Raw genomic sequence first — 14,357 nt, 5'->3', positions numbered from 1 at the left:
ACCAATCTACAGGAAAGCCTCCAGGAATAGATGGTATTCTTGTGGAAGTTTGGAAGCTAGGTGGAAAAACTGATAAAGATCTGGAAGGTTTTGTTTAACAATAACAGGAGGAGAAGTACCAACATCCTGGAAGAAAGTGGTGATAGCTGTAATACTTAAAGAGGGTAAATATCCATCAGATCAGGCTTCATAAAGGCCCATTTCAGCACTAAACCATGATTACAAAGTATTGATGTTTAGAATGGCTAATAAAATGGCAAAATGATGCCAACATTGATACATATAGATCAATGTGGTTTTGTGGAGGGAAGGCAAACATTTGACAACATTAACAGAACACTGATGATCTAGAGGGAAGCAGAATGTAAGAAAATAGCACTGTTGTTGGTTTGTCTTGATGTGCATAAAGCATTTGATAGAGTAAGCTGGGAGGTTAGGATCAGGGTAACGGAAGCATTTACATTCCCTGATAAAGTTACAAGGTGGATTAGAAAGATATATGAGGGACTGGAGGCAGACTAAGTGGATGGGCTCCTCTCAGATAATTTCTGCTTGAGCAGAGGAACCAGGCAGGGGTCTCTTATTTTCTCTCTGTTATTTGCATTATATTTTAGAACCACTGGTAAAGAAAACAACAGACTCAGAAATTCAAGGATATAATTTGTATGGTAGTCAAGAAAACTAGCACTATGCAGATGATGATATTTTATACCTGATAAAACCAGAAAAGGACATTTACAGTGTTGTGTAACATTTTGAGACCGTTTCAAATCTTTTTGGGATACAAAATTAATAAAGCTAAAACAAAGGCAATAGCGGTAAATTGTGTACCTACACACAAACTGGTTCAGCAATATCCACACTTATGGGGACATGATAAAATGGTGTATGGATTAAAAATGTTTACTGTGCGGCAGCTAAGTATATGTGGGAAGAGACTAAACAATAGATGATAAAAACTGAGAAATTGAAAGCTCTGTTATATGGATATGGATAGTAAGATACAAGAAGTTAAAATGTTTTTAGTTCCTTTAGTCTTATACAAAGGTAAATTTTATCAACCAGAGAAGTTGTGGACAGCAATTAAAGAGCTGAAGGATTTTATCTGGAGGGAAGACAGCAACTGGTATAAGCTAATTCTTCCAATACACCACAGAAGATTGGGATTACCCGATTTGAAGGGGTATTTCAAAGCTACACAGTTAAGGGTCCTATACATAGCACAAGCAGAAACCTATAATTCAAAGTGGAAAGGATGATAATGATGAAACAGGGGAAAGCTCAAGAAACAAGGACGGACTGGGTTTTGGATGCAGACCTTTATGGAGAACAACAATAATCATACCGAACATTATATTCATGAAGTAGCAGAAAGTACTCTTAAGAACTAAGCCAACACAAGAATGCAGAAAGGAAATTCTGCAGACAGCGATGACTGTAATTAGGGATACAGACAATAGGCAAGAGGGGGCTGGCATTTATTGGAGAAAACTGACAAATGAACCAATGTATTGGGAGCAAATAACTAGAGAGGAAAATGGAATGGGTAGACGCCAATAATTTATTTGGACTACAGATCAGAGATTGCCCTCCCTAGCACAGACTGATATCAGGCTATAGGCAAAAAGAAAGAAATGGAGAGCACTAAACAAAAGAACAGCACTGGTAGAGTTTTTAGTAGAATCTTAAACAGAAGCTGACATTTAAAAAGGAATAATCAGTGAATATAAAAAGTGTACACACCCCTGTTAAAATGCAAGGTTTTTTGATATAGAAAATGAGACCACAATAAATCATTTCAAAACTTTTCCCACCTTTAATGTGACATATAACCTGTACAATTTAATTGAAAAACAAACAAATCTGTTAGGGGAAAAAATATAAAAAATACAAAACATACAATACACTGGTTGCTAATACTTTGCGTGTGCACACCCTTAAACTAATACTTTGTTGAAGCACCTTTTGATTTAATTACAGCATTCAGTCTTCCTGGGTACACAGCTGCCATCAATTAAAGACACTCTGATTAACCCCAAATAAAGTTCAGCTGTCCTAGTAGGCCTTTCCTGACATTTACTGAGTTGCCTGCTACAGCAAAAGCCATGGTTTGCAGAGAGCTTACAGAGTGTCAAAGGGATCTCATTGTTGAAAGGTATCAGTCAGGAGAAGGGTACAAAAAAGTTTCCACACAGTATTGGAAATACCATGGAACACAGTGAAGACAGTCATCAAAAAGTAGAGAAAATATGGGATAACTATGATGTTGCAAAGAACTGGACGTCTGTCCAAAATTGATGAAAAGATAAGACAAAACTGGTCAGGGAGGCAGCCAAGAGACCTACAGCAACATTGAAGGAGCTGCAGGAATTTCTGGCAAGTACTGGTTGTGTACTACATGTGACAACAATCTCCTGTATTCTCCATATGTCTGGACTATGGGGTAGGGTTCCAAGACAGAAGCCTTTTCTTACACAGAAAAACATCCAAGCACAGCTAAAATTTGCAAAACAGTACATCAAGTCTCCCAAAAGCATGTGGGAAAATGTGTTATGGTCTGATGAGACCAAGGTTGAACTTTTTGGCCACAATTCCAAAAGGTACATTTGGCGCAAAAACAACACTTCGCATCACCAAAAGAACACCATCCCCATGGTGAAGCATGGTGGTGGCAGTATCATCCTTTATAGTTGCTTTTCTTCAGCTGGAACTGAGGCTTTAGTTAAGGTGGAGGGAATTATGAACAGTTCCAAATGCCAGACACTTTCGGCCCAACCCTTCAGGTGTCCGCTAGTAAGCTGAAGATGAAAAGGAATTTCACCTTTCAACATGAGAAAGGCTCCAAGCATACATCCAAATCACAAAATAATGGCTTCACCAGAAGAAAATTAAAAGTTTTGGAATGGCCCAGACCTAAATCTAATAGAAAATCTGTGGGGTGACCTGAAGAGGACTGTGCACAAGAGATGCCCTCGCAATCTGACAGATGTGGAGCACTTTTGCAAGGAAGAGTGGACAAATATTGCCAAGTCAACAACTGTCATGTTGATAGACTCCTACCCAAGAAGACTGAATGCTGTAATTAAGTCAAAAGGTGCTTCAACAAAGTATTAGTTTAAGGGTGTGCACACACAAAGTATTAGCAACCAGTGTATTGTATGTTTTGTATTTTTTATATTTTTAAGTGTGCACACTTACGCAACCAGCTTATTGTACATTTTTTATATTTTTTCCCCTAACAGATTTGTTTTTCAACTGAATTGTACAGGTTACAGGTCACATTAAAGGTGGGAAAAATTCTGAAATGATTTACTGTGGTCTCATTTTTTTTGTATCACAAAAACCTGGCATTTTAACAGGAGCGTGTACAAAATCCACTGTAAAAATACTGTTTGATAACTATAAGAATCAATCAGAGGAGGTTAGAAAGGATTGAGAAGAGAGGTTGGCTAAGCAATCCACAAAGAAACAATGGGGATATATGTAAGTCTCTCAAATATACAACAAAATCTAGAAGATTTAGGATTTTTCCTTGTAAATGTTTACATAGATATTGTTATACCCAAAGTAGAGTCCAGAGAATTTTTTCCTCAGGTAGACATCAAATATTGGAGGTGTGATATGAAAGAATGAGGTAAACAGGGAACATATATTTTAGGAGTGCAATGAGTTTGCAGATGTTAATGACTCCCTGCAGACTACTCTGTCAGAGATATTGGGCAAGCAAATTGGTGTAACTAGGGAAATGATTTTTCTGCATTATGATAAAGAATCATCTTAGCAAAACCAAATCTACTCGAGCTACACGCTCTAGGGATATAAACCTCAACACAACAATGAACAGAACATGCTGGAGGGATAGATTCCCTTCGCAGAGACTTCCCTATGGAACAGGGTCCCGATCTACATAAGACAGAGCCCCTCACTATCACTCTTCAAGAGGAACCTTGATGAGTGGATGGGTAACAGAAAGTTCACACCGGGGATCACACCAACAGCACTACTAGATAGGGGCCAAGGGTACTAGCTGCTAGTACAAGGGTCTAGGGAACTACTAAAGGGGTGGTGAATACCGCACAACGTGGCTGGGCTAATATATGCCTTCGGGCAGATAGCTCAGTACCAACCTATGAACCTAATCGCAATTCCCTAGACATAGTAAGGTATTGCTTAGTCTAACTATGGTGGCTGCCAAAAAAGCAATTACTAGAAAATGGAAATCAAAGTCTAAACCGACTGTACTAGAAGTACTGAATATAGCAACAAAGATTAAACAATTGGAATTGGGATCTTTAGAAAAGGGTAGGGGCAAATTACACAAGAAAAATGGAAATTGTGGGAACAATACAGGGAAGAATGAGGTTTAAAAGAAGGCAGTATTGAATGAGCTATGTAATATCTGACTGACAATAACTGGGTAGATTATAAGTGATGTATAATATTTGCAACTAGAACTGTGTCCATATGGTATGTGATGTAAAATGCTTGCATCAAGGATTATATCAATATAGTTTGTTTTCATTTATATAAATGTATCACTGCTTATATCATAAGTAATTTAATGAAGATGTTTCTTGTTAAAAACACTTACACATAACCGTAACAGAAGCCTTTTTAATCCATATTCCTAAACACTTCATCTTATGTCGCCATAAATATGGGTATTGCTGATTCACCTGGTGTCTGGGTACATAATTTACAGCTATAGCCGTTGCTTTATCTTTATTAATTTTTCATCCTGAAAAGAAATGCAACTATCTCAAAATGTTTCAACACTGACTTGACCTTTTCTGGATTTATCAGGTACAAAATATCATCATCTGCAAATAAACCAAACTTTTCTTGACTACCATGCTAATTATGTCCTTGTATTTCTGAGTGCCTTACTTTCTTTGCCAATGGCTCTAAATATAGAATAAATAAAGGGGAAAGAGAACACCCCTTCCTGGTTCCTCTGTTCAAACACAGCTTACCTGGGAGAACCCTCCCCACTTTAATTCTTGCCTCCAATCCTTCATATATCCTTCTAATTAACATTATTGTATCAGGGAAATCAAATGCTTCTAAAGCCCAACACATCAAATCCCAGCTTACTCTATCAAATGCTTTCTCTGCATCAAGATGCACCCACAACAGAGACATTTTCTTAGATTCTGCTTCTCTGTGGATCATCATCATTTTATTAATGTTGTCAAATGTTCGTCTCCCTCCACAAAACGACACTGATCCATAGCTATCAATTTTGGCAAAACCTTTGCCATTCTTTTAGCTAGTATAGACACAAACACTTTGTGTAAAACTGAAGTGGGTCTATACTAAGGTGGATCTGAAGGGCCTTTGCCATCTTTAGGTAACAGCGCCACCACATCTTTCTTTTAAGATGTTGGTGCTTCCCCTCCTTTTAAAACGCTGTTAAAAATCTTCCAGATCTTTATCACTTTCTTCCCTCCTAATGTCCAAGCTTCCACGAGAGTATCATCTGTTCATGGAGACTTTCCTGAAGACTGACTATACATCACTGTTTTTAACTCATCCCCTCCTATGTTAACTTAAGTGTTGAGCCTCAACTACCTCTACCTTGGCATTACTCCATAAAGATTTCCATTTGTACTTTCTAATTTATGCAAATTTTCATAAAAGTTCCTGAATATCTCTCCAACTTCTACTGTTTATTTTTTTTTATTACAGGTTCCCTATATTTGGCAACAACCCTTTCGACATTCTTTGCCCAAGTTATTGTACTAAAAGTTTTTGTGCTCTGGAGTTGTCATCAAATAGTTGATTAATTGCAATCTTTCTAAACTCATGCATACAGCACAGCAATAGTATGGTGGGTAGAGCATTCGCCTTTGAGTCCCGCTGCAGCACATTCCTATGAACATTACCCAGATTCTCCCTTTATTTTCTTTTTGGCACTGTATTTGTTCCTCTTCTCATTCTGTGAGATTCACCTTATTCTACAATACTTTAACCTTTGTCAACTTCTCGAAGTAATTTCTATTACTTCTTAACCATATCTCTTTCTCTTCTATTTTGACCCTATTTTAACCTCTATTTTCATTTTATCTCAGTTGCTAGCTATAATTTCTGAAGATATTTCTATCTTCCTTAATGACTCTCAAATAATTTCCACTACCCACTGTGATGCCCGTGCTCTGGCCCAGCAATCAAGGAGCCTCAATTCTTACCACTAACACCAGAGAGGGCATCTCATATATGAGAAAAGGATAACAAAAAAACAAAAGGATAACAAATACACACAGTAAAGTGCAATTTCCCTTAAGAGCACACAGAGATCACAGTCAGTCCAGGGCTGGTTGCTCCCTTGCTCTCCAGGTCCCCAATAAGACTCCCCACTGGCACAGCTATACGGTCCAGATCTCAGCCTAGCTGGGCAAGCTAAAATCTCCAGCAGCCTCTCTTTCCAGCCAGTGCTTTGTGTCCCTGCCCAAGTAGCTGACACACACACACTTTGAGAAAAGAATTTATACAACCACACAGACACTTCTGGGGAAGGCTGGCACAGGTTCTCCAGCTATGCTCCTTTTACCCAGATTATACGGTAGTAATCACTTGTCACCACCCTGCTAATTATTATCAGCTACTCAAAGGCACTTAAAGGGGTGCCCAATTATTACTGTACAATATTATCCAATTGGCAGTATGACTAAACAGTCAAAGCTTATTAGAGTGACTTAGTACAGGATCAATATAAGCATGCAATGTACTCTAGAGCTTAACTTATCTCTACACAAACCAGCCACAATTAAAAGGTTTTAAAATATTTAATAATAAATAATTAAAACCACAAGAAAATACTTTCTACTATACAGTCAGTGCTAGTCAAGAGTTCAGAGATCACACAGAAATACTTAAAATAAGTCAGTAGTACAGTTCTGACATCACAGAAAAACACAGTCTAATCTTTCTAATTCTAGCTATCTCTAAAAGAAAACGCAAGTCCAAGACAACTTACATAAGACAACAGGCAGAGTGCTGATGAGTTGGATGGTCAAGACAAAGATGCTTAATAATCTCTGGTGTTCTCTGTTTAAATTGCTATTGCAGTTCTGATAAACATTACATCATCTCTTTTACACTTTACTGGAGTTCCCAGGCTACACTAACTGCATTTACATTCTTAACATCTCCCTTTTGTTATCTTGCAGCTGGTCAGGAACAGAGCAATAACAATGCATTTTTATGTTTAAGTCTAGCAATTTAACTCTTGGTTAAAACAATAGAAATAATTTCTTCATCTAGACCTTTCGGCACCACTGTCACTTCAAAGGGTCACCACATGCTTTACTTTGGTCAGCAGAGTGCACTGCTGTCACATTTATTTCCAGTTCCACATGTAACAGTATTTCTTTACATTTAAGACAACAAGAATGTAGTTTATATTTATATTTGCAAATGACAGAATTATCTGCACAATTCTATCTGGCTAGGCTGGCAGCCTTCACATTTCTCTACCAGTCTTCGCACCCATTCCTTAAATTCCTCTCTTTTTAACAGTTAGGTGGGAAAGCACCAGTGTCTTACTTTCACTTCATTACCCTGCATTTTTATCTTAAGTTTGTATTGGTGTATGACGAAAATAGTTACTGAGTGTAAGTCAAAGCTGAGGTGCTCTCACACCCTTGATAATAAACTTTAGTAAAAAGTAATAAACTTTAATAAGCTGTATGCAATCACCGGCTTTTAAAAAAGGCCACAATTCCTACCTTAAGAGATTTTATCTTCTAATCAGCTCTCAGGACTTCTATTTTTCCTAACACCCTATCTGACCAAAACTATACTGTAATAACAGTGGTGGAAACAGATGCATTAAGATTGGAGTCTAGGGGCTGCAAGGCCCCAAAATCCATGGGGAGACAGTTTGTTTTTTTAAGAAACCGTTTCATCCACTGATGGCTTGAACACAAATCATGATTAACAAGATTAAGGGAAGAAATTCAGTCTTACTCTCCAACTTTTTTTTTTTCCCTGCATTCTTTCAACACATCTTAACTGACCAACTCAACAATGTATTAACTAAATCAAGCTGGAATAAGATGAACAGGGCGACATCCCAAGAATCTGGGGTGATGAGATGTCAGTTTGGGAGGCACAGGGAGAGACTAGGGGACAAGGGAACCTGGCCTAGGGGAAGGGAGAGCAAAATGTCAAAGAGAACCAGGCTTGTCAAAGGTGGATTTCTCACTTGTCCACTCCTCCTGATAAGACTTAGCAGGAGGAGCTGGCCTATCACCCTTCCTGCCTTTAGTGACCTGATTATGCTGCCTGTTTAGCAGACCTAACAGAATAATTTCTCTGGAACTTGGGGAGAGAGGACATAAAAATATGTTTAAGGTCTTGCAAAGCTTTACCTTTTTCCTGAACAGACAAACATATCAGCAGCAGCAGTCCCAAAGAGATTTGTATTATCCAAACGAGCATCCATGAACTTAGCTTTAATATCCTTGGGTATTCCTGCAGGTGAAACCAAGAATAACACCTCATGATAGACCCAAAGGCAGCAGCTCTGGAAGTAGCATCAGCAGCATCACAGCTACACTTGATAAGAGCGACAAGCCACTTGACAGGTAGAACCCAAAATAGAAACAGCAGAAGATTTTGCTTCAGAATCAGAAAGATTGGAAAGAACCTGACAAGCCTGGGTAATCAAGGCCAAAACATATCTACATATCTGGTCATGTGGGTCTGATAACTGATGGCCAGAAAGGGCCAAGTAGAAGCAGTATAAACCTTCTTACCTACTCTTTCCATTGTCCTCCTATCCTTATCTGAAAGCAGAAGCTTGGAAGAGGTGAAATGTTTAGAAGACTTGTCAGAGGAGACTGACACCACAGCAGGATCAGCAGGACACAGATAAGAATTAGTAAGCCTCAGGAACCTTATAGAACCTGTCAGGTTTCTTTGGAACAGGAGGCTGACAGTCAGGAGACTTAGAAGCAAATATAAGTGTGTCTAACAAAGCAGCCAACACAGGAAGTACTGCAGAAGGTTTAGGAGTGTACACCCAAAGCAGCTCATAATACCTTTTCTGGACATCAGACACCTGAGAAGAACCCCACTTAAAGTATTTAATCATTCTAGCCATAGTATCTTCACAATTCTTCAAAAGGAGACTCGGGACTTACAGACTCTTCTTCATCAGTAGGTCAGCAGTTTCCTCTGATCGCATCTAGGCAATATAAATACAAAATAATAGCATATGTATTGTACAACATTTTGCTTAAGCAGTGCTTTTTAACCAGTTCCATTCACCAGGTGAAGCCATCTAGGAAGAATAAGACAAGGACCATTCATCAGACTCTGAATCCTCATCTGAGAAATCAAGTTCCCTAGTCCATTTGGACAGAGTTCAAGTCCACGGGGAGTAGGCGCAGAAACCCCTTGGCGAGGCTTCAGGGTTGTTAAGGCATTAAACAGGCCACGTAAACTCCTAACACTCCCTTTGAGGATCCTGAGGACATAGAGAAGTATGTGCAGTCTTATGTTTTTTCTTAGTAAAGACATCAACTCTAACAAATACTGAAGGTTCCAACCTTGATGTGATTCAATAAGAGTACCTGGAACCTCTTCCCTGACCAGAATCTGCGGAATCTCTTTAGGTGCCTCCGATCAACTTGGATTCCCTCTCGATGTCTGGAATGCCTGCCAAACCTCAGAGGACATGCAAATGGAAGGATCCATTCCACCCTCTGATGGGGTCACGGCAGAGCAATCCAACATAGACACCAGATAGTCCACAGATGTATCACTCGCTTCTAGAGAAATGTCCACTGGAGGCTGGAGAGCCAAAGAATCCAGCCGAGACTTCTTGGCCTTCTTACTGGATGGTACCCTGGGGTTAGAAGATTCCTCCATGCTACCCTGGGCTAACAGTTTAAGCCTCTGGTTCTCAAGACAGATGACCAGGGAATATCTGGTCATGTGGGTATGGTAACTCATGGCCACAAAGGACAAAGTAGAAGATCCCTTTACAAATGCTACAGGATGTATGGTTGTGGGAGCACCCAGACAAAAAAAGACACTGTTAGTGGCAATCCTTACGGGGGCTCTGCCTCATACACCGACATTTTCCCTTCTTAGAAGACATGAACTCTAAGTAACCAAAAAGGGAAAAAAAGATACCAACAGGATACTTATCTGATGGCTTAGGTATTCATCACAGCAAAATGGCACTCATACCAACAAACAATGATGGAACTTGGACTGGCAGCAAAGATGTTCTGGGTACCTGCATCCATACTTCACCATTATGCCCCATGTCCTGAATGGGGAACATATATGTGACAGAAGGCACAAACAATCTAAAGACATTGGTACAACTGGTCAGACACTGGGCTGTCCTTAGCAGTTGTTCCCTATTGTGAAGAATACTGCAATAGTGACATAGAATGACATTAATACTAAATACTTACTTCACCTCTTTTGTCTTCATATTAAACTATTTCTACCATCTGTCCAAAACTTTGAACAGCATCCCTGATTTTTTCACATATTTTTGACACATACCTCTTGAAAGTTTTGATTTCTTGGTAAATTGTTAAAGAATACAGTCAGTAAAGCCATTTATTAGAGATTCACTCTTCTTACTGTGCAAAATGTACAACTTGACAGAAAACCTCCTCCTCTTCCTCCCAAATACTGTCAGCCAAGAAGTTGCAAAGTATGCTTTGCACCTGCATTTGAATGTTGCAAGGTCGCTGCTCTATGACCTTGCAACCTTCAAGTCTAATATGACTGGTCAAGTCAAATGGAGCAGTCACTGTGCCACAGGAGCATTTTCTTTTATCAGCGGTGCTATATTTTATTTTTTACAGCAAAGAAATGCTGTATTTCATTGCACTAAAAATCAAATATGGAAGTAGTACCTCTGGAACCACAAAGCCTTAGGCAGACATGTAGCTTGCTTATGCATAAGGCCAGCCGTGCCTGCTACACTGGAAAAGTATGATTTAGGTGCAACTGGGTCCAATTTTTCTTTGAAGTATTATTACAGCTTTATTAAATGCATCACCGATGTTAGCAGTCAGAATTAGACTTTCTAACCTACAGAAGCTTGTTGGTACTCAAACCGATCCATTTCTGACATCTGAATTTCCTTGACACAGTGTAGTCCAATTTCAGTAAAAGAAAAAAAAAGCATACAGAAAAGAAAACAAACATGACTAACATTTAAAACACTTTCAGTTAGGACATACTACTTGGATGTGCCACTGTGCATCACAGATTTGATGTAGTTATTTCAGATTGCTATGATTTGTAGTACACATGCTTAAAATTAAAGAGTGATATTAAAAACAAAGGAATATGAGGCATACCTCCTCTCAGACTCCTCTGCCATTTTAAGAGCCAGCATTTCAGTTTCCAGAACCTTCTGTTCCATTAGTCTCTTCTCTTCTTCTGTTCTCATTGCTGTTGCTTTAATACGCTGCAACTCTTGTTCTGCCTCCGCTGCTTTATGTGCGAGTAACTTAGCTTCCTCCTCTGTGATCTGGGCTTTCTCTGCCAGTAGGTCAGCAGTTTCCTCTGATCGCATCTAGGCAATATAAATACAAAATAATAGCATATGTATTGCACAACATTTTGCTTAAGCAGTGATTTTTAACCAGTTCCATTCACCAGTTTTAACTATCTGACACCTTTCTTCTTTTCACAAATTTGTTCCTGCCTTTTCTCATTCCCTACCTACCTTGGAAACTACATATTCCTTGTTCCTCTTCAGTTCTAAGTTTCTTCATCTACTTATCGTCTTCTTTGTAGTTATGGCAGACCTCTCATCTTTAATCATTTTAAGATTATTTTTTTTTACCTACACTTTTTGAAAACTGAACACTTTTCAATTTGTCAGTGTTCCTATTCATGTTATTCTTCCACAGCCTAATGAATATTGTTGATGTTCATTGGTTCAAACTGCTACTTAACGTCTGTCTCGAGTCATACCTGAATAGGGTCTTCGGACCAGTGTACTCATCCAGTTATCAAGTGTAAAAATAAAGAACACTTTATCAATCATGATATCTGATATTTATTTTCATTTTAACAATTTTTTTAGATTTTAATAATGGAACAAGACAATCTAATACATAAGCAGCAATAAATGACTCTCCTGTGAGACAGACACCGTAACATTACACTGATATGTACCTGCCTTCACAATTTGGTTAGGCTGTCCAGCCATGCAGGTGTGCTAATTTGGCTGCAAAACAAATTTCAGGCAGTGCAGTGAAGATATGACTGGCTGCTGCATAATGTGTGTGGATAAAGGGTTGCTTCTCACTCTCCCCACTCACCCCAGCTACTAGCATCACTTGGAAGCCATGCTAAGTGCAATTCCTCCAAGCTTTTGTTTTATGACAGGACGACCAGAGGTCTTCACATAATGAAATAAAACAATCAGTCTGTACCATCTCCCCAGCTTACCTGTAAAACAAGGAAATTGCTTCACTCTGGGGAAAATTATTGTACTGTTATAGCAATAACACCGCACTTCACTGTATTAACCAAAGTGATGTTCCACTTTGGGCTTCAATCAAGATATAAAGTGCATTAAAACAGCCATCACAGTGTTACCCTGCACTTGGGACCCATTTCTGGGCAACAGGTTAATAAACCATACCCATCATGGTATACAAAAAAGGATAGGCACAAGTGTAAACGTTGCAGCTACCAAGCACTGTGATTAATCAGAACACTTGTATTCCTGCTATTAGGATATCTCCATGGCAACAAACTAATCCACAATGCTGCTGTGATGTTCAAACAACAGCTAAATAAGGCTAAACTCACATAACACAGCACTAACACTACACTGCTAATCCAGGAAGTTAAAAAGGGATATTTTCAAGACAAAACAGTTCCAATATAGTAAGGCCTTACCAAGATTAATGCTATTGGCTGCAAAGAAAACAATTACTGGAAAATGGAAATCAAAGCCTAAACCAACTGAATATTGTAAAGGAGAAAACAGCTGGACGTGGGATCTTTAGAAAAGGGAAAAAGGGATGGTACAAATTACATAGAAATAAATGGAATTTCTGGGAACAATAGATGCAGAACACTGTTCAGGAAGAATGAAATTTAAAGGAAGGCAGAAATTGAGCAATTTATGAACTGGGTGGATGAAAACTGTTAAAATACATACTGCGTGAAAATAAAAAAAAAAAGGTTTTCTTTTCTATTGACCTATACGTACTTATGTCACTTTTCTAATATTCATGTTTACAAAATATGTATTTAAATACTGCGGTAGTGGTGCTGTGGTAGCGTTGTCGCCTCATAGCAAAACGTTGTCCCGTTCGATTCTCAGCTAGAGCGTCTTCTGTGTGGAGACATACGTGAATGGAGCGTGCCTTCGTTGAAGGTTGTGAGTCAGGGCTGGTAACCCGGTACGTAAAAATCCACTACCAATCATTAGCGGACCGGAGTTCCGCTGTGGCGATCCCTAACCGGGAAAAAGCCGAAAGAAGACCACCACAAAAGATGTAGTTAAAAAAAAATAAATAAATAGAAAGGCCAAAGAGCTCCAGCACAAAAGCATGTAGCACAGGTACACTGAAACAAGCACCAGAACCAGCAGTGGCATCTGAAAGTAGCATTTTTCAATTTGCAGTTGGTTACCGGATGACAAATGGCAAGTCAGTTAGAAATCCACCTGAAATGCATATACCGTTTTAAGGCAAAAACGTGAGCTGGCAGGGCGAGGCCAGGGTGTGAAGCACCCTTACTTCCTATCTTTCTACCAGGAGAAAGAAAAATAGATTAATGGACTGGTTTAAAGACAATTTTGTTACATTTTTGATAGTACATATGGATTAGTCCCCAAGGGTCACATAACCCTAACAGCCTGAAGCTCTGAGTTCTTTTAGGCAGTACCAAGAAAAGTGTATTTTAAGATGCAGACTTCAGAACCTCTGCTAGACCAGGAGCTTAAATACTGTCTCAGCCTAATCAGGCATAAATCTAAAGTCCTAATAAGAAAGGCTTTTCAAATCTTACTATGTAACAACAAAAAACACAATGGAACCATGTCAAGCTCAATACAATGTGAATATTTAATAAATTGAAGTAAAACTTTCGCCAAGGAGACTTTTTCAGACAAATGTAAATCTTATTTGTGAAGTCACATGCTACTAAAGTCACATGAGTCATGTTTATTACAATTAAATAAACCTAAAAATGCGATAAAAAATAAAATAAAATAATAATCATAACTGATTAAAAAGACATGCCAGAGAATAAAGTACCTCTCTGCATAAACAGAAAATGTGTATCACAAAAAAAGTCAAGGTAACAAGGCTCAGGTACAGAACGTTTAACATCAATTAATCATTAAAACTTAA

The 14,357-nt window shown here is 38.7% G+C and overlaps 1 protein-coding gene across 2 annotated transcripts in view; it reads right to left on the bottom strand.

The window, feature by feature from the left end:
* NF2 (neurofibromin 2) overlaps positions 1-14,357 on the bottom strand; it is a 1,458,300-nt gene that overhangs the window by 465,155 nt on the left and 978,788 nt on the right. For both annotated transcript variants that reach the window (XM_044068458.1, XM_044068457.1), the window contains exon 12: positions 11,337-11,554. In XM_044068458.1, coding sequence (XP_043924393.1) covers positions 11,337-11,554 — 218 coding nt within the window. The remainder of the gene's footprint in view (positions 1-11,336; positions 11,555-14,357) is intronic.

The sequence above is a fragment of the Protopterus annectens genome, chromosome 4.part0 (genome assembly GCF_019279795.1).
Source record: "Protopterus annectens isolate FY-2018-M chromosome 4.part0, PAN1.0, whole genome shotgun sequence".
Lineage (NCBI taxonomy): Eukaryota > Metazoa > Chordata > Ceratodontiformes > Protopteridae > Protopterus > Protopterus annectens.
This window is presented reverse-complemented; position numbering and strand designations above follow the sequence as displayed.